General features: G+C 37.8%; 1 protein-coding gene across 3 annotated transcripts in view; it reads left to right on the forward strand.

Annotated features, from left to right (window-relative positions):
- The first annotated feature begins 2,083 nt into the window (after positions 1-2,083).
- The window catches only part of LOC131241329 (golgin candidate 4), a 30,721-nt gene continuing 9,303 nt past the window's right edge, over positions 2,084-23,501 (forward strand). Inside the window, exons 1-8 of one of the 3 annotated variants that reach the window (XM_058240131.1) lie at positions 2,084-2,296; positions 13,450-13,548; positions 15,299-15,427; positions 19,059-19,256; positions 19,575-19,710; positions 20,483-20,547; positions 21,059-21,232; positions 21,427-21,534. In XM_058240131.1, coding sequence (XP_058096114.1) covers positions 2,084-2,296; positions 13,450-13,548; positions 15,299-15,427; positions 19,059-19,256; positions 19,575-19,710; positions 20,483-20,547; positions 21,059-21,232; positions 21,427-21,534 — 1,122 coding nt within the window. Of the gene's footprint in view, positions 2,297-13,449; positions 13,549-15,298; positions 15,442-19,058; positions 19,257-19,574; positions 19,711-20,482; positions 20,548-21,058; positions 21,233-21,426; positions 21,535-23,501 lie in introns of those variants that run through there. The other 2 variants (XM_058240132.1, XM_058240133.1) reach the window with 2 other exon arrangements.

Raw genomic sequence — 23,501 nt, forward strand, 5'->3', positions numbered from 1 at the left:
GGTTGTAAATCTCAAACTAGTTGACTCTAGCAGTTTTTTCTTCTTTTTTTTACCACACGCACACACACCCCCCCACACTCATGCTAGTGGAATTTCACCACCTATAGATACTCGAACCCTTGACCGGGTGTTGACTCTAGCAGTTTGAGTTAGGAGTTGTTTGGTTTATGTCCCATGGAATCAAGTTGATTTTGCAACTTGTGGAATTGAGTAGAATTTGCAAATCAGCTTTGAGATGGGAATCCAGGAAGGGCTCTTATTCTAATCACCAGGTCCTAGTTAAGGAAGGCTGTCCATGGTTTCCATCAGCGGTTGGATAGGATACAATGTCTATCGCACCATATCTATTTTGGGGGTGGGTTTTGGCCCAGGATTGCATCTTAAAGATGATGATTTGAGCTGTTCATGTTATGAATTTATGCTAAAAAGGCCATCCTAAGAAACATTTGTTGAACAGTTAATTGTGGCAGGAGATGAACTTGGAACATTGAAAAGTTTGGAATGCTTGTGTCCGAATCTAAAAGGCAAAAGGTTAGGATCATCAATGGATCATGATTACCGGATTAATGAAAACATGATGGCTTTTAGATCATCATCAGTACTGTGGCACAGTGTACACTTGTGGGCCGTTGGGTGAATGGGCGGCCTTGACTTATGGCCAGTGCATGGTCCGGCAGGAGAGGAAATCTACTCTGTTAGGTGAAAGCTCTTTGGGGCCACCATGTTGTATATGCGAATCTACTCTATTAGGTGAAGTTCACCGTACATATAAAAGATTAGCCAACAGAAAAACTGAGATGGACCACACCAATGCTAACAGTGTAAGATTATGCTTAAAACCTCCAAGTTCACCCTTTGTGTCTTCCAACGAACAGGTTGGATGAAAGGTAGACGGTGATGTCCATACACAAACCTATGGCTGTGGCGTGGCTCGCATGAGTTGTGCGTCTATGTGATTTTTGGCCCAGGGCCAAGCATAAAGAGCACACCTGATGGACACTGGATTTCAGATACACAACGCGTAGTGGCCTATAGAGCTTGGGTGATGATTCGGGTTTCCAGTGATATGGTGAGCTGCGGAACGTTGGTAACTGTCTCTCCCCGCGTCGCCTCTTCAATGTGTTGCTTGAACCGCTTTACCTTCAAGTTTCTAGAAAAAGGAAAAAATAAAATAAAATACAAGAAAGAGTTCTTTGAAAGATAAGCGATCCATTGTATTGGTGTAAAATTGTAGGATAACCAAAAACATGTAAAATTGTAGCATAACCAAGTCTAAATTGTGGACTGTAACATGCTAATCACCTGATATAAAAATCTGGCCAATCTACGTATTGTTAAGAAGACAACATCAAAATTAATGGAAAGCCAATGTCACGATTCATTGTATTGGTGTGGCCCATCCAATCTTTATGTGATAATCGTGGTGCGAAACAGCTTTTGCCCAGGTTGGATATTCGAAAAATATGGTGAGTTGGGTAAAAGAGAAAACTATATCCTAACCTATAAAATAATATATTAGCACCGCACAATAGCCATGTTCATGCACCCATAAATTGTACATGCAGCAAAGAGGCAACTCACTCAAATCGAACCATCCAAACAGTGGGGCACACATAGATTACTCGATTGTTGAAACTAGATTACTAAAAATACTTTTCAACTTAACCGTCCGTTAGATGCCCACAAATCCTCATTAAAAAAGAAATTTGTATAAATTTGAGTTTATAACGTTATAAATTGAAAAAGAGTAAAACAGAAAGAAACAAAAAGAATCGGCAGTATACGGGACATGCGTCCGTTAAATGAGTTTTTCCAGTTATTTTTTGTAAATATTAAAAATATATATATAAAAGCTCAGCACCGTCGTCCCTTCCGTTGCAGATCTACCAAACGAGTTTTCCAGACGCTGCTACCCTCATTCGTTTCCATCTTCCAGATTCGCATGTCTCCCTAAATACCAACGCCTATTTGGCGGATCCAATTTATATGTATATATTTTCACAAGATTCCTTTTATTTTAGGGTTTGAGAAATTTCAAGAACGGAGGTCGAGATCCTTTAGATGCTGCTGCTGTTTTGATTGAATGATGCGGAGTACGATCGCTACCTACAAAGAGAACCTGTCTCAGATCGCTCTCGACGTCCAAGATGCCGCCGAAGAGCTCGAGATCTACAGATCTGCTGCTGGCGAAGACGCTTCTGTTGCTGATCGCCGGATTTCTCACCGATTCGCCCAATCCAAGTCGCCGCAGTGGTCTCCCTTTCCCAATGGAGTCGATTCGGGCTTCAAAGCCGAGGTATGCCCAATCCGCAACATTGTCTATGAATTCTCCCGTTTAGCCTGTCATGAGTATTTGGTTTCATCATGGAATATTAGCCTATTTCACTTGTTCTTGATTCGAACGTCTGCTGAATGAGGTGTCTAAAATTTCGTGCAATTTGAGCTTTTTGGGACATTTGTTGAATTCTCTGATTGTGGCTGTTACAATTGCACAATTTGGCTATGAGTTCATCACACAGTTGCAAATATAAGTCCATCCACCATTTTTTATTTCTTTTGTGTGTGTGTGTGTGTGTGTGTGTGTGTGTGTGTGTGTGTGTGTGTGTGCACGCCCGCGCGTGCGTGCTTGGAGAATTACAGGCTATCATATTCCTTGTTCATCAGATGGGAATCCATTGAGATGCTTTACACTTAGTTTTGGATGTAGCCCAGATTGCCATTATGGTGGTTATTCGGCAAAAATGATAGCCATCAATTATGATCTGCATTTGTGGAGCGGGGATTTCAGCAAGCATATTATGTCGAAATCCATTCTTCTACCTATTTCAATAAAAAAACAGTTAATGGATATTAATTTTGACAGAACTGCATTCCTCCAATTGCTTTAGTGTGCAAGTAGTTTGATGGTGTCTGCTGTGATGACCTCAGAAGTCCTCGTTGGAGGTCACTGGGGATGATAGAGGACCTACAGCGATTCACTTGGTCTGGCTCCTTTGTCAAGTGGGATGTGGACAATTCAATTTTGATGGTACTTCTAGGGGGACTGGAGGGATCATTCAGGTGATTTTTTTTTTCTTTGTTAGTGCTGCGGTTGGACATCAGCCCAATTAGGAACAATGGCTCTAATGAGGCAGAGGTGACAGCTATGTGCACTAGAATGAAGTATCGTGCAAGTACAACTGGTGGAGTCTATTTCGCAGCAGTGAGCCTAGATCCAAACTCAGGCCTCACCTACAAACGATAAACAAGAAGAAATATAAACTAGAAATAGATCAAAGCAATCCAAACAAACCACAAGACAAGATATAAGTGCAAAAACCCCAAACTAGGGTAAAAAACCACGGATGCAAACTTCCACTATGAAGAATGAAGATTACAAGGCAATGTACTAACCTCTCCCTTGGAAGAACATAGAAAATCCCTTGCCCACACCTTAGAATAATTCCCCAATATTCACCTTTAACCCTAGAATAGCCCTAGGGACCCCAATTTATAGTTTTGACAACTTCCCTTTCATACCCTTGCGAAAGGCGACACAATTTTCTACAGTCCATATCAGATTCGGAAACGAATCCGCGTAACCATGACTGGTTGAGTAGACTGCACGACCGGTCGAGCGGACCCCATGATTGGTCGGGCATGGGCCATGACTGGTCGAGTACCTCGGACCCAAAAAACTGATGCTCGCTGGAGTTCGAGTCATGCCAGTCCACGACTGGTCACGACCGGTCGAGCGGGCTTCATGACCGGTCGAGCAGGGGGCCATGACCGGTTGTGCGCGGCCCTAGATGTGGCTCCACTTCTCAACAGAGTCTACTGCATGTGCTAGGTTGCTGTTAGGTCACGTTTTGATTCTCCTTGGCAGTATTGTCAAAATCCTACAATTCATGATTTATGATTTGAGTCGAATCTTAAGCAAAATGATTTGAATCTCACCTTTGAATCACTTTTTATATGAATCTTGCGATTTCATGATTTGAATCCTATAATTTACGATTCAATGTATACTTTTTTTTCCTTCTCTTTTAAGCTTCACTCGGCTTTCATTTTATGTTTTTAAATTGGTGGGGGCTTTAAGAATCATTTCGAAAAACCTTTCAAAAAAAAGAATTGTATAGAAAAGGTAAATTATTTTATTTTGTTCTTTATAAGAGATTAAATGATATATATTCTCTTTAATGTTATATCATAGAGTTTTTTTTTTTTTTTAAATGATTTCTTACTTCTTAACTAATCGAAACACCAAATTGATGTAGGACTTATTTGGAATTTTTTTAATTAATTTTTTTTTTAATGGATGGTTATGATCATGTTGACTTATATGTATTGTGGAATGATGGTTGGAAATCAAAAAATATTTTTTCGTTAGTCTACGGAATCAAATGCCGCTTTTCCAATGTGATTCTACATTTAACAAAGGTAGCAAGAACATAAATGATTAAAGGATCCTTGTATGTCTTTTAAGGAAAAATTGTTGAAAGACCAAAAAAAGAAAAGAAAGGAAAGATAAGAATCATTTAATTTTTAAGTAAAAAAATTAAAATTTTTAAAATTTTTAAAAAATTATAGTGTTAAGTTTTTAAAATTTTTGATTTTTTTCTATATTTCAAATGTTTAAGAAAATAAAATAAAATCTTACGATTTGCAATTCAATACGATTCAACCCCTATTACAATTTGCGATACGATAATGATTTTGACAACATTACTCCTTGGTTAGCTTACCATTTTAAGGAACTTGTGTAGATGCACTTGCCTTTGACTTTTATTGAGGGTGACTCCTAAGAACTATGTGGGTCCCATATGAGTGGTTGATCAATTTGTGGGTGACACATGAGTGGTTTGGTAACTTTGTGTCTACAAGTCCTTATGGTGGAGACTACCTTTTGTGGTAGTAGCTAGCTAGTTATTGACTTGTTGAGCAAGTTTATCTTAGCAGTAACAAGTTAGCATTTCCAGGAATTATTTTGTGACCAATGTTTGCATGTTAAATAATGTTTGAATGACATGAAACTATTCCATTTGAAAGCTTATTGAGTTAGCTTTCAAAAGAGGCAAGATCATGTGATTCTAACATCAATTGAGCATGTTACGATCTATTTATGGGATTTAGGAATGTTTCCTCATTAATAATATTTTATTAAAGTAGAAGGTTGCCTTTATAAATAATGGGTGATTTTGGTTAGAAATATCGCCCCACGGAAATAGTTTCAATGAAGTCTCACTAGTAAAGATTTAAGAATCTCTCTTCATCAAAACATCCCATTGTAGGGACAAAACCTGCAAAAGCTTTAATTTTAATTTATTTATTTTCTTCTACCAAAATTTCCCTTGTTGGGATCTTTAAAACCCTAATCTTCCAAATCCCCAATCGTCATGTTCAAATATGTATTAAAAATTTTCCAATTTCTTACACTTAGAACCCTAATTATAAAGCCTCAAAATTTGCCAACCCTTTATCATCCAATTTCACAAACTACCTTAATTCCCTAAATCTTAAAACCTTGATTTGGTAAAATCCCCAAATCTTCTACCTGTAAAAACCCAATTTAACAAAACACTCAATTTCTGGGCATGTTTGGATATGTGGAATTTAGGGAATGGAAAGGAAAATAATTATCCATTGATGGTTTCCATGAGAACTATTAAAACATGGATTCCAATTTTGAGTTTTTGTTTGGGTAGCAATTGGAAATCTCATTCCCTCTACAATTCTCACCTAGTTTTTTGTGCTAAGAATTCAAATAATAGAAAAGTGTATTGATTGATGGCTAGAATCCACCCCCTTTCTTTGTTTTTTTTTTTTTTTTTTTTTTTTTGAAAGTTGAGAAACACACTCTTACACCCCACGCACGCATGGGTTCTCGAATCCATGACCTCAGAGTTGAGACGCACAATATCTACCACTGAGCTTTGTTGTCCAATCAACACATTGCCACATCAAAGGGAAGAAAAACCTTTTCCTTTTCCACTGTTTGGCATGGAATTACATGGTTCCCAAACACAACTCAATTTCTCCAATTTCCTCAAATGCCAACCCCAAATGTCTTAATTTCTTCAAGTTCCCAAGCTCCCAAAATTCCGAACTCTACTAAGATTCCAGAATCCGTACTTTTCAAATAAGCTAGAATTCTAGATTTCTCAAGGACTCCAAAATTCCATATATTCTAGAATATCAAGATTTTAGAATTTCTAGGCTCCAAAATTTCTTAGAACTCCAAACTTCCAGAATTTCAAAATCTTCATAATTCTAAAATTCTAAGTTTTAGCCTATCGCCTATGGATTAGGTAGTAGCTTTTGAGTGCGATGAACTAGGGGACCAAAATTGGTATGACTCGTTTGCTATGTCAATTTGTATTGATTGTTTTCAGTCTTGTATTGGTATTGTGACTCGTTTCATTTTGGACAAAATTAATATGACTTGGTCGATTCTGAGTTGTATTGGGAAATATTTAAATCCTTTCTATCATCTGTTCTAACTTCTAAGTGAACACTTCTTCACTGTTGAAATGTCATTCGTAGGTGGATATTTGCATGCTTTTTGGATTTGAGATTTCCATACGTATTATGATTATTCACACTCCCACACCGTGTTCAAAGTATTGGTATCCTTAAATGCATCGATGACCGATGATATGAGAACATGTATCGGCATTGCCAATAAAAAAAAGTATCGTTGTCTAAGGAAAACATTGGGAAATAGATGGAATTTTTCAGTGAAACTTCAGGAGATGTTAAAAGGCACATGTAAGAATAAAAATATTGCAAAAAAAACTATACCTAATAAGTTTCCATTTTATAGGGGCCTAATCATGTGTTGTTGAAAAAATTAATATAAAATTAAAAAAAATAAATTGTAGCCAATCAATAGATCAGCCAACACTCGTTAAGATATAAATTTCCATATTTATTAACATTGGAAAACACATATTTTCCAATATAAGAATGGAAAAATTAGGATTTCACCAATTCCCCCCATTTTTCACTTAAATGTTAATTTTTTCGCCATAAATTCATGTCAATGCATGGAATCATGCATAAAAATGGATTTTTATTGCAAATAATGCTAACATTTGGAAAAAAAATGGAAAGTTTCTATTGATTTTATTTATTTATTTACTATTATTATTTTTTATCACCTTTGAGTTTCGACCCTGTCTTCGTTTCAGGTCGAGATTTCTCCCTAAATCCATACTTTGATTTAATTTAAACTAAGAGTTATCATCACCTAACAAAATTCCAAATGAAAAAAAAATCCCAAAAGAAATGGAGATTCTTTTGGATTTTTAGAAAATTTCTCAAATTTTGCCTATTTACAGATGTTTCCCTAGTACTGGGAATTTTATCACCGATAACGTTGATACCGGGAAATTTTATTAGGGGTTCTTCCCAAAATATTGCTGATATCAATAATATTTTCAAATATCACTAATATTATCGAAAACATTGATGATATTTGGAAAACTTTAAACCGCCAATAGTTTCGGTATTTGACCAGATGATACTAATGATATTGCCAACATTATCAATAATTTTGCCGACATTTAGAACACTGCTCCCACATACAATCCCATGCCCATGGATTTGAATATCAATATTGTATTGGCTGATAGGGTTGTATCATGTCTGTGCTTGTTGGATATGATATGTAATACGAGGTTGAATCGGGTGACCACAAAAAATTTGGGTTGTATCGGCCGATACAAGGCGCATCGGGCATGATACGACTAATATGGGCTAGTACAAACATAAAGGCCCAAATTTGAATTTTTTAAACCTGATTTTCTATTATTTTTCCTCTACTTTTCTCATTTCAACCGTGGAGGAAGCCTAGAAAGTCATTTTTAGACTAGATTTGCGCCTATTTTGGAGTTTTTTTTTTTTTTTTTAAAAGATGACAATTTTATTAAAAGCACACAATGTGTGAATAGAAAATAACCCAACAAAAAGCGGAAACACTCAAGAGAAAAGGACAGCTAGGGCTGCCTTAACACACACTGCCCAATCCGAAACGAGATTTTTTTACTCTAAGGATGACCTTATTAACCCCTCACTCTCATTCCAGAGACAACGACCATTTTTGGATCTCCAAATAACCCAAAGGACTATCATAATCAACAACCCTGGAACCGCTTTCCCAACCTTGCTTACTTTCCCAAGCGGGCTTAACAAGCTTGAGCGTATTTAGCAAATCCAAAAACTCCACATACTCATCCGATAAGTTCCTACAAACGACCTGCTTACCAACCACTAAGAAGCCCTTCGCCACCTTGACAAAATGATTGGGGGCAAGGTGAGTGATCAAGGGAAACCTATCCGAAGCATGCTTTCCCCGCACCAAATATCTAACCAAAATCGAATCTGCGATTGTTTCCCACTCTTAAAAGAGATGCTCCTACTTACAGTATGTTGCATATTTGCCATCGCTTTCCAGGTAATAGAAGCCCTATAAAGCGAAGGTTGTTTCACAAACCAACCACCCTTTTGCATCCCATACTTGCAAGCGACCAAATTCTTCCAAAGCCTGCCCTCTTCTACATTGAATCTCCACATCCATTTCCCTAAAAGAGCCCCATCCATCGCTTCTTTGAAGGTGGCTTGCACACCTCCTCCCATCTAAGCAAATGGAACTCTCCTTTCCGAATCTCCTTTCCATAAAAAATCTCTCCTGAGCTTTTCCAGCTTGTCCAATACCGATTTGGGGCATTTGCAAAGCAACATAAAGTGCATCGACATATTGGAAAAAGCTGTCCTAATCAAAGTGAGGTGACCACCCAGTTAAAGATATCTGCCCTTCAAGGATATCAATTTCCTCTCGATCCTTTCGATCGCCTTACCCCACAAGTGTTTCGCCAGCTTCCCAATAAAAAGAGGCAACCCGACGAAGACAGAAAGGTGTGGACCTGACAACCAAATACGCTAGCAAATCAGGAATGGGTCCTCCTCCAACATGCACTCCAAGCATCTCAGACTTCACCACATTAATTTTCAAGCTCGAAACCGCCTTAACACACCACCATCTTTCTCAAATTTTGAACTGAATTCGCATTCGCCTCACAAAAAAGAAGCGTATCATTTGCGTACTGAAGATGACTAACACCGTCTTGGAAGCTCACAATCCCGCACCCGGTAAGTAGTCTGTTTTCCTCTCCTTTATGCAGCATTCTACTTGAGGCCTCAACTATCACTACAAGCAAGTATGACGACAAAGGATCTCCCTGCTTAATACCCCAGGAAGCTTTGAGAAAACCTCTAGGAGAACTATTAACTAGAATGGAAAATGAAGCGGGATTGGATATGAGATTTTATGCATCTCCTCCACTTTATACTGCACCCCAATCTCTCAAGCATCAATCAAGAAAATCCCAATCTACATGGTCATAGGTTTTCTCTAAATCTAACTTGCCAACCAGCCCGCTTTTCCTCTCTTTGTGTTTGAAATCAATGCACTCGTGGGCAATAAGAGCACTGCCCAGAATCTGCGTATCTAGCACAAATGCCCCTGGTTTTTGGAGATAACTTTAGAGATAACCTCCTTCAATCTCGAAGCTAAGATCTTTGTCAAAATTTTGTATGCTCCCCCCTGGACTAATCGGCAAGATGTTCCATATCCATTACAATACAATTGTAAAGGCTGATATGTATAGGACTTCTTACGCGGATAAGTTTCAGAATTGTAGTCTCTTCTTTTTGGGGCCCTAGCTTTTCCGCTACCTCAGCGGTCAAGTGGATCTGTTTCGAGTCTGTATGTTTTTTCCTTTTGCTAATATAATTAAAGTTGCCGTTAAAAAAAAAAAAAGGCCGATATGTATAGGTAACGGCTATGATCATTACGCAATACGGGGGTGAAACGGGGTAGTTGGTTTTTTGGGACTGTATCGGCTGTTAGGGCTTCACAGATAAGATTCTTATCCATGGTTCACAGTTCACTCCCCTGTAACCATCAAATTAGAAATTTTGTTCCCAAGAGCACGTACACTAGCAATGTTGTGAAAAAAAAAGGGTGTTCTTATCTCCTTCTTTCAAACTATAGTGCTCTAGATCTTAGACGCCCTTTGATCTCTTCTTCCCTAACCTTGCTCTTGTACTTACAGGAAAGATTTGCCTTTTTCAATCTGCCTGCTTCTGACAAGTTGTTGTCCTCTTCTAGCAAGTCCAACTTGTGAATTTTGTTGGCCATCTTATTGAATTCTTGCTCCCTCATACCCAGAAACTCCTCCTTCCATAATCTTATCTTCTTCTTTAAATTCTTTAGTTTTCTGTGTAACCTGAAACCAACATAGCTTTCTACTGTGAAGGACGACCACCAATCAACAATCAACCAGTCAAAGCCATCCACTTCCAACCAAGCTTTTTCAAATCTGAAGAGTTTGGGGCCCTAGTTCCCACAGGGATTGACCAAGGGGAATTTTTCAACCTAGTTTGTAGATACAAGAAATCTGTCTACCCGAGCCAATATAGGATCCTCCTAACCATTAGACCAGGTGAATTTGGCCCCTCCCAAAGGCAAATCCAGTAACTCGTGCCACCCGACCCAATCAGAAAAACTAGCCATGCTTCTAGGATATTTTTTCCAAATATATGTGAGATGTGCAAGAGGGAAGAGGAGACGGTTGTTGTTGCACTGCGTTGTGGGCGGTACTATTTGGAACTGTTTGAGGTTGGGGACTTGAGGCCTGGGCAGTAAGATATTGTGGACATTAATCCTCAAGGCTTCCTTTTAGGCATTGTGGCAGGAAAGAATAGCTGCAATTTTTGAAGGAAGAGACGAGCTCGTCATTGTCATTCTAAAGCTGACAATAGAGTGGGGTAATGTGCAAATCAGTTGTTGATATGGTTTGCAACCTGGGCTGACGTTGGCTAGATGGGAGGGGCTATAGCAAGTGGCTGGCCCCTATCAAGGCTAATTAGTGATTTAAAGGGATCTGTTGAGGTGGATCATGTTCTTTGATTTGCAAATGACAAGGCTGATTCATTGGCCAAGGAGGGAGTCAGCCACGGGGATTTGCATGGATGGCCAGGTGAGCGGTCAGTGGCTGTGCCATTTAGGCCTGGAATCTGGATCAACTTCATTTCCTCACAGAGATCTAGGGTCTTTTGGAAATTTTTTTTTTTTTTTTTTCTGTACATTGTCTCTTAAGTTGTGTTATGTAATTGTGTCTGTATTGTGAGTAGGGTGTTTTTTGCTTGAGGGGGGTGTCAGTCATTTTTGAGAGCCACCACTTTTTGTCTGTTCTATTTACTAAAGAGCCATTCATTATAAAACGAAAAAAGATCATTATCGGGAAAATCAGAAAAAGGGTAAACCATCACTTTCTTTTTATTGTTTTCTTTTTCTTTTTGTTGTATTTCAATGCGATGAGCCTTAATTCACCATATCGTGCTTGATTTTTGTTCAATTAGGGCCTATTTGGTTGACTTTCAACTAGTCAAGACGACAAACAGCATTCTTATCAAAGGTGGTATGACACACCACTATATACATGTTCAAAATGCAAAAAAATAAAAATAAAAATGATAGTCTCTCTCTCTCCCTCCCTCCCTTCCGTTGGATTTTTTTCCTTATTTGCAGTGAACAAATACTTTGACTGATGTGGTTTGATACAGGCATCAACCAATACGTGATGCCTATATTGTATTGTTTTTTGGCTGGGCTGATACACCCTTCGATACCGATATTCAGAACCATGCCATGCCTATTATAATCGTTCTTGTCCATCTTTCCATTCCCTTAATCCGCATATATCTATGATTATTAGGTGAGCCATATCGGTGTTTCACCCCTTATAACTTTTCACGCAACCATGGCGGTTACTCAGAGGCAAGGTCTTGTAGTAGCAAGTCAGATGCGAAATGGAAGAAGATTGATAAGATACGGGAGGAGATGAAAGAAATCAGGTAAAATTTCAATAGACTACAGGAAGGGATGATAAAAGTTGATGAGTCAATCAAATTGATGGATGGATCCATCGTTGGATCGGGAAATCGATGGAGAGTATTGCGATACAAGATGTTTCCACTGTTGGATTGACTGATGGACCTGTGGTTGTGGATGGATTAATGGTCAGATCAGATGAAGGATCTGTTGAACAGAAGAAACATTGATGGGTTGATGGACCAATCCGCAACATTTACTAGTGGATGGACAATTGAGGTAACCGAAGAAGTGACGAATAAATTAATTGTCAGAATGGTAAGTCCTGACAAGGAGTGTTGAGATTGTTGTACTGGTCAAACCCCTACCATGATTGGCTTGGCCATATCAAATATTCATGGTGAAGCAGAAGGCACGTCACGTCAACGATCTGGACCCCAAGGAAGATTGAGTCAGTTTGATGGCTGGGCCTCTATCATCAATTGCTGCCAGAGCCAGAGAGAAGCGTGCTATAAAGACAGAATGCTGCTATGGATTGCAACTGCCTATCAACTCGAGGATTAGTTTCTTTAAGCAGAGGGAATTGATGCATTGAGGCCGTACATCAGGCCTTTCGTGAGCACGTTCCATGATTGATGGAATCCAATTGGATATACGGGTCCCTATAGTCCATTCATATTAGGGTATTTCATAGTGCATATTAAGTATTTAATGCGAATATATAGTCACACAGCTGTATATACAGTCATATGATTGTGTTTTAGTATCTTACAGATGATATATAAGGAAATCTAGTTGATTTGGACTTTTTATCCTACGTATGCAGTACTTGTACAGCTGGATACTATTTTGGGAACGTATACTCACAGCTATACAACTATCAACATTATACAACTGGATACTATTTTGGGCATGTATACTCACAGTTATACAACTGTATACTATTTTGGGCATGTATACTCACAGTTATACAATTATCAACATTATACAACTAGATACTATTCTGGGCATGTATACTCACAGCTATACAACTATGAACATATTCAGTATTTACAACTGGCTACTATGTTTCTCATCTATATTTGCAGCTTGCAACTATTTGCATGTACACTTGTAGCCACACAGCCTATGCATGTGCACCCTCAATTCTACAGCTATATGCATCCATATAAGAGGAAATATAAGTATATGCATTAATATAAGAAGAAATATATTCTAAGCACCTCACTTCCCTTCTTTCACCTTCTCTCTTCTACTTGCCATGCTAAGCATTTGTGAAGTTTTCAAGGATTTTGGAGCATTTTGTGAGTCTGTAGGGAGGTTTTTAGAGTGTATTTGTTGCTGGATTGTACAATTCAGTTCTAAATGATAACTGATAAGTGGTTTAAGTTTCTAATTTTGCGACATTGGGGAAGGATGATGTCTCAGGTTGACTTTCCAGACAATAGTAATGTGGTCTTTTGTTCTTTTTAGATGCATATTGTCTTGCTTAAAATCTATTTTAGCTATCATTGGACCATTTATGGTCAAAGACATGCCTTTTTCGAGTGTGTGATCCATGCTTGTCGTTGTAGATTGAGCAATACAAAGCAGAAATTCAGAGGCTTCAAACATCCGAGGCTGAAATTAAGGCATTGTCAGTCAATTATGCAGCTATACTTAAGGAGAAAGAGGTACGGTAGCAGCTTCCAGGCTTTGTTTTCTTTCGTGTTTAAAATTTATGATGTCATTGTTCCATTTGAATTGACATGTCCTGAACTCATGGGTGTAAGCAATGTTTGAAATATCGGCATCGTGCTACGTATCGCATCCTAAGGATATGGATATGTATCGGTTATCGAATGGGAAATATTGGTTGTATCGTGTCATGTATCGCAGTTGTTGGAAACATGTGGAAACATTGGGAAATTGGTCGAATTTTTCAACGAAACTTTAGTGATTGTTAAAAAAGACATCAATGCACACTTATAAATCAAAACATTGCAAAAAACAAGTGCACATAATGGGTTTTCTTTGTATGGGGTCATGATCTATGCACTGTCTAATTGAATTGATGCAACTATATTCATAGTCTAATCATATTAATTTATAAATGTAAGAATATGTGTGGAAACACAAACAATACATTCAAAAGCAAAAGAAGAATCACCAGATCAGGTTCCATACATGTTTGATTTTATGTTTGGACACAAAGATTGCAACCGATTTGTGAGAAATTGGGAAATTTTGATTTTTTTTTTTCATTTTTCCAAAACTTGGCCCATCTCCTCCAAATCTTGAAATCAAAGCTCCCAGTCCATGATTTTTTATGCAAAACATGAAAAATCAGGGATTTGTAACAATTCGACATTGATTTAACATGATTTACAGAAAAGAGGATCGAAAATTGAAAATGCTTACCGGATCGAACATGTGGGATATATCCCACTACTTATGCGTTTCGTATCGCACGGGTGAAATACAAGATATATTGTGGGATATATCGTCCGATATCGTCAATACTTAAAATACTGGGTGTATCATGTATGCATACATTCTTTCTAATTCAGATTCCTTGTGAGACGAAATAATAATAAACATGGAAGTGGTAGCTTAAGATTACCAAGGTGGTGTTTTACAGGTCATGGTTAACTTGGACAAACTTGGATGATTGTAGCAGAGTTGTCCACTAACATTTGAGAGTTATATCTGCTACCTTTTATTCCATGGATCTGAATTTGTGTCCACAATTCAGGCTCTAAGTTCCTTCAAAACATGCCTTATTGATCCCATGGAGGCATATTCTTTATGAGGGTTGCTTTCAAGTTTCAACTATATAATCTTACCTAGTGGCCTGGCTGTGCCTTCACAAAGCTCTAGAACAATGGCAGACTCAAGTTGTAAAATTGGCTTTAGAAAGAATTGCAAAATACAGAAAATACCAGCAGGTTTTATTCTTATAGCATGTTCAACTAGTAAAATTAATTGGTCATTGATACTAACTAACAAGATTGGGACATACATGATCATGACGTGTGAATTTCAATTAGAATTTATTTTAAAGAATTAATTTCCTACTAAACAATGTTTGCATTAGTAACTACTGATTTCCCCTAGACATTTTCTTGCAGAAGTCATTTTTGCCCACTTTCCTGTTGTGTTATAATCTGACGGATTCCAACCATTAAACATACTTCAAGAATGATTTTTTTATTATTTATTTATTATTATTTATTATTATTATTATTATTATTATTTTTTCTGTCAAAAATTTCTATTCACGAGTTTTTACTTGCTGTATTACTGCTATACCTCATAATCAATTTAGCACCTCAGCAATTCCCATTGCAATATGATTGGTTTTGTTGCTTAGTCAATATGTTCATCATTTGTTGATTTAAGTAGTGCTCTTAACATCTTATTTATTTTGCTTATCCTTGGCAGGAAGAACTTTCTAGATTGAATGAAGAAAATGGCTTGTTGAGGAAAAATTTGGCAGCTACAAATGCCGTTGGTTATGCATCAAGAAATGAAAGCCTCAGGACATCGATAAATAATTCAAGTGTGCACAAGGTGATTTCTGAATGGTATATTTATCCTTCATTGCTTGATAAGTTTTTTCAATTGGCTCAATAATTTATTCTCACATGCTTGTGTGAGACACCTGGTGTCCATGGGTGGCACTGGCAGTTATGTTTTCAATGTCAAAGGAGTTCAGTTGGAGTTTCTTCTGGCTATGCCACATATGAATTCATGTTTCTTTGCATGCGCTTCATATTTTTCAGTTTGAATTGCTACAATATATAATATTAATTTCTTTGCAAGTTCATCTCATAAAAATGTGCTTATATTTTTCTTATGATTCTACATGCCTACAACCCTTCCCTCGTCCCTTAATTTCAGCTTTGTGTAGCACCTGGCACCTGTTCTTCTCCTCACAGTACCTTTCATCAATGTTATGCCATGCTGATGCAGGACAATTAGCCACTTGCTCTAAAAGCTCGAACTGTTAGAGCATGGCGAATTAATCTCTTTATCTCATAGCCCAGGCTCCACATCTCATGGGTTAGGACCTCGGCCGAACCCCTCTCATGGGCCCCAAGTCACATGGGTACCGCCTCACATGGGCCGCCCAACCCGAGTGTGTCCCCACATCCCACAGGCTATCCCACTCGAGCCCGGTGTGAAATGCGCATTAATCACCCCCTGTGAGGAGTCTCGAACACGAGACCTCCTCCGTGGGTCCCGCCCACCCCGAGTGTGCCCCCGCATCTCACAGGCAACCCCACTCGAGCCCGGTGTGAAAATGCCCCTGCATTATATGCACAACATTGTTGGCTCATAGTTCAAATGAATTGAATCGATCATTTGGACTAGTTAGAATTAGAGTCAATCTTGTAGGTCGTGTTCTTATGAGATTCATGGAGGATGCTAATTCATATCATAGAAAACGAGGACCTTGTATAATTTTCCATATATCAAGGAGATAGCTGAAAGACCTCCAGATAATCAACATTTGTAGAACCTGACACGAACCTATCCATCTATAACTTTTTCCAGAAAACGCAACTGAGCTTCTGGGAATTTTTTCATGAGTCACTTTAAGAGCTGAAGTTATCAAACCTATGACATGTTTTAGGGCATAATTGTCAGCTTTCCAACAAGCCTGAGTTCACCCCATTCTAGTTTTTGAGCATTGAGCTATGCTCGAAACTCAAAAAATTGTTTGGGTTGGATGAAACCTGTAATTTCTGAAAATACCCTAATTTAAACCTACATATTTCAAGTGAATATCGATGCTTGTCCATCAGGCGCAAAGTTGCGGTCCAAATTAATGAAGTTTTTCTGGTAAGAAAAGCATGTTCATGGAACAAGTTTGAATGTGACCTTTGTGACCCCTATGAAATCAGAAACCTAATCAGTCTAATTTGACCAATTTGACAAATATAACTTGATCTATCCCTTTTGGACTTGAAAATGTCATTCCCTTTGCAACATCCCCCACTTAGTTCCTCGTGAAATTACAGCCTACCTGTTCAAACCATCTAAGATTGTGGCATTTTTCACAACCAAATTAGCTCCAGTGGCAACCCTACGAAAACCCTTTACAACATGAAACGGACTTGAATTAACCTTCAAAGTTCAAACAGCTCAATTCCCAATCCACACCCTTAAATCAAGTCCTAGGATACTTAATCGAGGGCCTTCGCCCTTTTAATAAGAAACCTTCCATAACTAAAGACTGCCCAATTACCACTAAATCTCAAACTATCCAACCTATAACATGTCATAAATCCAAACTTCTTTAGGGTAGGGCAACCTTAGAGAGGCAAATTAGTAAAATTATCCAATGGTCTCCTTGTACATTTAAGTCACATTTTACCAATCTAGTAAACATATGTTAATTAACTCTCTCTAGCGCCACGTCGCCCACACCTAAACCCATCACTTGCCTTGGTTTAATGCTGAAGAGTTTATTTGGCAGCTTACCACCATGCATTAAGATACTTTAGCCCTCAACGATACTCTCAAGGAAAAAAAGGAAAGAAAGAAAGATGTGTGATACTATGAATTTGAGTTCTCTCCTACATCCACATTGATGGAATCCACCCTGATGTGATATTTGGGGAATCCATGAAGCATGTTGCACATGCGGTTTCAATCGATTATGGGTTGAATTTCACTCCCATCTGGCTGTCCAGATATTGCTCAAGTGCTCGCCCTTGGGCCATTATGCTGATCATCTCTAAGATTGACTCACTCCAATCTTTAAAGATTATGGAAGAAGGCAATGTGTTAGCTTTCTCTCCAAAATAAATTGTAACCTTGCCGGAACCAAATTTCTTTCAACTTGTAATCTTTTCTCTCAGCTTCTTGTGTCCGTTTCTAATAGACTTATCATGAGGGTCCTAGTGCCCGCCTCATGAAAAAAAATTACTCTCTATTTTTACTTCATTTCTCCCCTCCTAATCCTGATGTAGGATGATGGAAACTATGCTAGGATGCAAGATGAGAGACCAATTACACATTAATTTAAGCAATTAACATGTAAAATCAAACATATCCTCATAGTAGATTCGGAAATTCAGATTTATAACATGAAAATCGTTTCACATACGCGGTGCACAAAAATATAAAATAGTTCAAGATTGGCCCACTTGGAAGTAGGGACTTCCAATCTAGCGTGGGTAGTGCAACAAACATGTGGATAGATAATGATGCAAGCAAAATTCTGGTTTGGGAAAAGTTTCACAAAAAAAATAAAAATAAAAATCAGATTTTCATTAGGGTTTTGGATTCATTTAGGAATGAAGTTTTTAGGGATTCAAAAGATCTAGGGTTTAGAAGGTTGTAATAGAAGAGAAAAAAGGAAGACAAGAAAAGAAGAAGAATACCTCTCGAAGAAGAGAAAGAAGAAGGATGTACTTGGGAGAATTCATTACCAAACAAGCTTCTACCCTTTCACAATTAAATTGGAAGAGGGAGGGTTTCTCACAAACCATAAAACACAAGGATGGAAATTCATTCACACAAGAGAGTTATTTATTTATTTATTTTTTTTCTTTCTTCTCAATAACACCACTGAGGTTGGAACTCCACCCCCCTCTGTGCTTTTATAATTAAAAATTCGGAAGTAAAAATTTAAAATAATTACAAATATGCCACTCACTTAAGTAAAATAGCCCATCATCCAAAATAAGAAAACTAAAACATTCATTATCATCTCAATAATGAAATAAATCCTAAAAATAATAATAAAAAAAACATAAAGAAAGCAAAATCAGAGTCCAAGGGGTCTATATCTAAAAGATTTGATGACCTGATGGCCTGATCGACAAGATCCAATGGTCGGATTGACACGAAATAGAAATCCTATGACTAAAATGGTCTCCTAAGCAATCCACATGCATCATCCCAAAGTGGGGTCTTCTTGATGCACGTCCAATGCATGTGAGGTCTTCAAAATGGCCTGGTGGGCCCCATCTAGAACTCATCTCCCACCCACAAAGAAAGTTGTGCTGATGTGGGTGGCTGTCTCTGTTTCTGGTGCACCTGAGTAGGTCCTCTGATGTGCCCATCAAATCCTCCCTTGTGAGATTATTTCTTTTTCTTTAAAATTCTTCAAGGTTTGTGAAACTCTCATGATATGTATTGTTATGCTGCCTTCATATTACACCTTTGGCTAATCTCTGCGTGAAATCAGGGTACTGGTGACAAATCGCCTAGCCGGCAGCAAAGGCATACTACTCAAGCAAGCAGTCGCCATATTGGAAACCACACACAAAAGGGCATTCTTCCCAAACAAGATGCGTTCAGCAATGGTAGTGTGGAGGCTACTCAGTCCGATGGAGTTCAAAGAAAGATGGAGCTGAAACTTGTGAATTTGCAAGGGGGTGAGAAGGTACTTGTAAAATGGGTTCTTTCTCATTCTTGTTGATGAATGCATGTTATGATGGATTTCTTTTGTAACGGTTCTTCAGCTACTTTTTATTTATTTATTTGTTGGGTAGTCTCCCCTGTTGCTTAAGATGGTTTCTGAAATTGTCATATTTAAACTTGTTGTCACTTATTTTTTGTTATCGGTTGAAGGTTGGCATTTTGAGTTTTTGCATGAAATATTCCCAAAATGTTTTCTGCTGCTCCATTGTCCTATAGTTCCTTCTATTATGCTTATCTTTGATGATAGGCTTGATGAGATATATATATGAATGTGTTGTAGGAGTTTGCAGATATTCTAGAGGAGAACAGAGCTTTGGCAGCAATTCGGGCTGATCATGAGTTGGAGATAAAACAACTAAGGGCACAACTTGAAAAGGAACATGAGAATTTAGCGAACACAATGCTAAAGTTACAAGGTACTGTTTGAGCAATATGAAAGTTTTGAGTGCACTGCCTTATATATATATGGGAAAAGGTTCTATGCGGTTGAGCTCATGGGAACTTCCCATGAGGTCGAGCCGTGTGGGCGTCACCATGATGTGTGTCGTACATCAACACCGTGCATTTGATGGGTCTCCTTTAAATTATGGGATATCCCAAAAATCAGCCATATACGGAACTCAGGTGGGCCATACCATCTAAAATCATGTGAAGACATGACTAAAACATATAAAAGCACTTGGTGGGGCCCACCTGAAATTTGGATGCGTCTGAAACTTGGTCTGACCCCTCATCCAAGTGGGACACACATAATGGATAGGCAGGACTTGTGAACCAGTTCTCAGTGGGCTGAACAAATTATTATGAATGTTTTAATGGGGGGTAACCCCTCTCAACTTTTGTATGTGGTGTGGCCCACAAAAGTCACGGATTGACTTGATTTTTAAGCCCTAGGCCCACCATGGAATGGTGTATCTGACTGATGGGGTAGATGTTCAACACACATCACGGTGGGGCCCACACAGCTCGACCTCATGGGAAGTTCCCATGAGCTTGACCGCATAAAACCTTTTCCCTATATATATATATATATATATATAAAATTTAAGAAACATGGGAATTTAGCAATGAAAATGCAAAAGTTACAAGGTATTGTTTGCGCAATATGGAAGTTTTGAGTGTGCTGCCTTTTAAAATAAAATAAAATAAAAATAAACATTCTGTTGTTTGATTGTCTGCCTTTTACAGGGGAAAGCAAGTTGAATGAATCGTCTCAAAAGGAGCTCCATATGTTAAAGATGGATAAGGACAAAGTAAGTTGTACTTTCTTATACAGTAATTGTGAGTTGGTCCCTGGGTGCATATTCTCAATCCTTTCTGGCACTTGAAATTGGTTAGTGGTTGACTAACACAAATTCATCCATTATTTTACTATTCCAGGGATCCTAGTGTGTGTTCAATTTTCAGTTTGACTTGTTAAGACTTTTTAAAGTTTCATCCTTTTATTTGTTCTACTTGTAGCATAAAAAATGCATCCTTTGGATTTTGTCCCTAATGGGTGCAAACTGTTCATCATTATTAGTTTGTTGGTAACTTGGCATAGAACCAATCTTGACTTATTTTAACTGCTTGCTTGTTTCTTATTAACTTTAGACCTTAAATATGTGAGCTCCTTGTTTTGCATTTTATCAGTCCTCTAATTCGTGTAGGAAATCATCCAACAGGACGCCAGAATGTTACCATGTTGCATCTGCAATTTGAGTCATGAAATTTCTTACCCTTTTTAGCGTTTTGATATCTGCTATGAGATTTCTGAACTGGCAGACATCTATGGAGATGAAGGAACTACGCATCGAACTGAATGATAAAGTATCAGAGATGGAACGACTGCAATCTGAGTTGAACAGAAGAGAATTGGAAGAAGAAACAGAGGAACCTGCTAAGAGTAGTTTGAAAACTGTTATTGCGACCTTAGAGAAGGAGAATGCCAATCTTAAGGTTTATACTTCTGCACATTCCAGAATGAAGTATGCTTTTGTTTTATCTGTAGCAGTTGTTATCGGTATTTCTCATGCAACTTCTATTTTACCTCAGCCGCATTCTGTATGCTTCCAGTTATTTTTATTCCTTCAATATTTTTTAAATTAGTTTGGGATCCTGCATATGGTGTGACAAGCTCTCATTTAATGTAGAGAGAGAAAGTTGATCTTGAGGCTGCTTTGGAACGGTCTATGAAGCACAAACCAAATGGTGGAAATTATTTAGATGATTCACATAAGCATTCAAGTAATTTAAATGAGGTATTTTTATTTATTTTTTTCTTTTTTACTTTATGGTGGATTATCTACAGTGTACAAACAGCTAGTTTAATTGTTATTACATATATTGGCTGTGAAGTTCCAGTCTTTCATTCGTAAGTATTTACAACCTTACAGTCCCATTAAAAAAAGTCTTATAACCTTACGGTTTGGTACCAATGTTGTCAACATCCTACAATTTGCAATTTATGATATACTATTTGAGTTGAATCTTAAGCCAAAAGATTTGAATCCCTTTTAACATGGATCCAATGATTCTAAGATTTGAATCCTACGATTTACGATTCAAATCATACTCATTCTCTTCTATTTTAAGCTTCACCAAGCTTTCATTTCATGTTTTTAAATTGGTGGGAAGAATTGTTTAGAAAAGGTAAATTATTATTTTTGTTCTTTATACGAGACTAAATGATGTATATTCTCTTTAATGTATAATCATGGAGCTTTATTAATAATAATAATATTATTATTATTTCTTACTTCTTAATTGGTTGAAACATCAAATTGATGTATGACTTATCTGGAATGTTTTTATGGATGGTTACAGTTATGTTGACTTGTACGTATTGTGGAATGATGTTTAGAAATCAAAATATCCCTTTTTTTTTTGTCAGTCTACAATATCAAATGCCGCTTTTCCAATGCGATTCTACATTCAAGAAAGGTAAGAAGAATATAAATTATTAAAAGATCCTTATATGTGTTTTAAGGGAAATTTCTTGAAAGACCAAAAAATAAAGGGAAGATAATAATCTTTTAACACTATCATAACAAGGTATTACTTGGTGCATATTAATGGGAAAAGGAGGATTGATGTTTTTTTTTTTTTTTTTTTCTGATTTATTTGTATTTTTCATATATTTTTCAAAATTTTAAGAAAATCTTAAAAAATCTTATGATTTATGATAAGATTTGCAATTCGATACGATTCAACCTCTATTATGATTTGTGATATGATAACAATTTTGACAACATTGTTTGGTACATGTATGTGCAATTTGTTTCTTTGTTTCTTTTCGAATGTGATGTTTGTTTTACCATTTTGCTGCAAGATTGCTTTATGTGGAATATGTTAAGAGATATCGTACAATGTTTGGGCTGAAAGGTTGTAGAATATGTTCAGCCTTTCAGTTTGTATAACTGGGGCCCAAGATTCGCAGCTCTAAAATGCTGATGTTGTGAAACTCACCATGGCGGCTAAAATAATCCAATCAAGAAGAATGGGCAACCAAAGGTGGGACCCACCTTTGATGTGCATCGTCCATCATGGGCCTACCTTAGATGTCCACCATCCATCAGCCCAGCTTTGATGTGGACCATCCATCATGTGGGCCCACCTTTGATGTGGGTCATCCATCATGTGTGGTCCACTTTTCACGTCCATCGTCCTTCATGTGGGGCGCACCTTTGATGTGGATCATGTTCGGCCACCTTGGATATGGGCTGTCCACCATGTGAGACCCTGGATGTGGACCGTTCATCAGGTGGGTCCACTTGATGTGGTCTGTCCATCATGCAGGGCCACACTTTAATGTGGCCCATCCATCATCTAGGGCCAACCATTGATGTGAACCATCCATTATTGGGTCACGTTTGATGTTCGATTGTGTGGGGCCTCACCTTCAATATGGGTTGTTCATCATGTGGGCCCACCTTTGATGTCAACCATCCATGTGGGCTAATGTGGGCCCACCTTCAATGTCCACCATCCATCATGTGAGTCCCACCTTTGATGTGGACCATCTATCATGTGGGCCTACCTTTGATGTGACGGAAGAGATTATAAAGAGGAGGACAAAATGGGAATTTTAAAAAAAGTTATGGGACAAACTTGTTCCAAAAAAAGCCCTAAAATGTCTACCTAAGCTCTGCTCTTTAAAAAAAAAAAAAACTCCATACCTAAAGAATTAAGAGGTAAAACCGCTTATGTCTTAGTTGGATGTAAAATT

Source organism: Magnolia sinica, chromosome 3 (genome assembly GCF_029962835.1).
Source record: "Magnolia sinica isolate HGM2019 chromosome 3, MsV1, whole genome shotgun sequence".
In the NCBI taxonomy this organism is placed as follows: domain Eukaryota; kingdom Viridiplantae; phylum Streptophyta; class Magnoliopsida; order Magnoliales; family Magnoliaceae; genus Magnolia; species Magnolia sinica.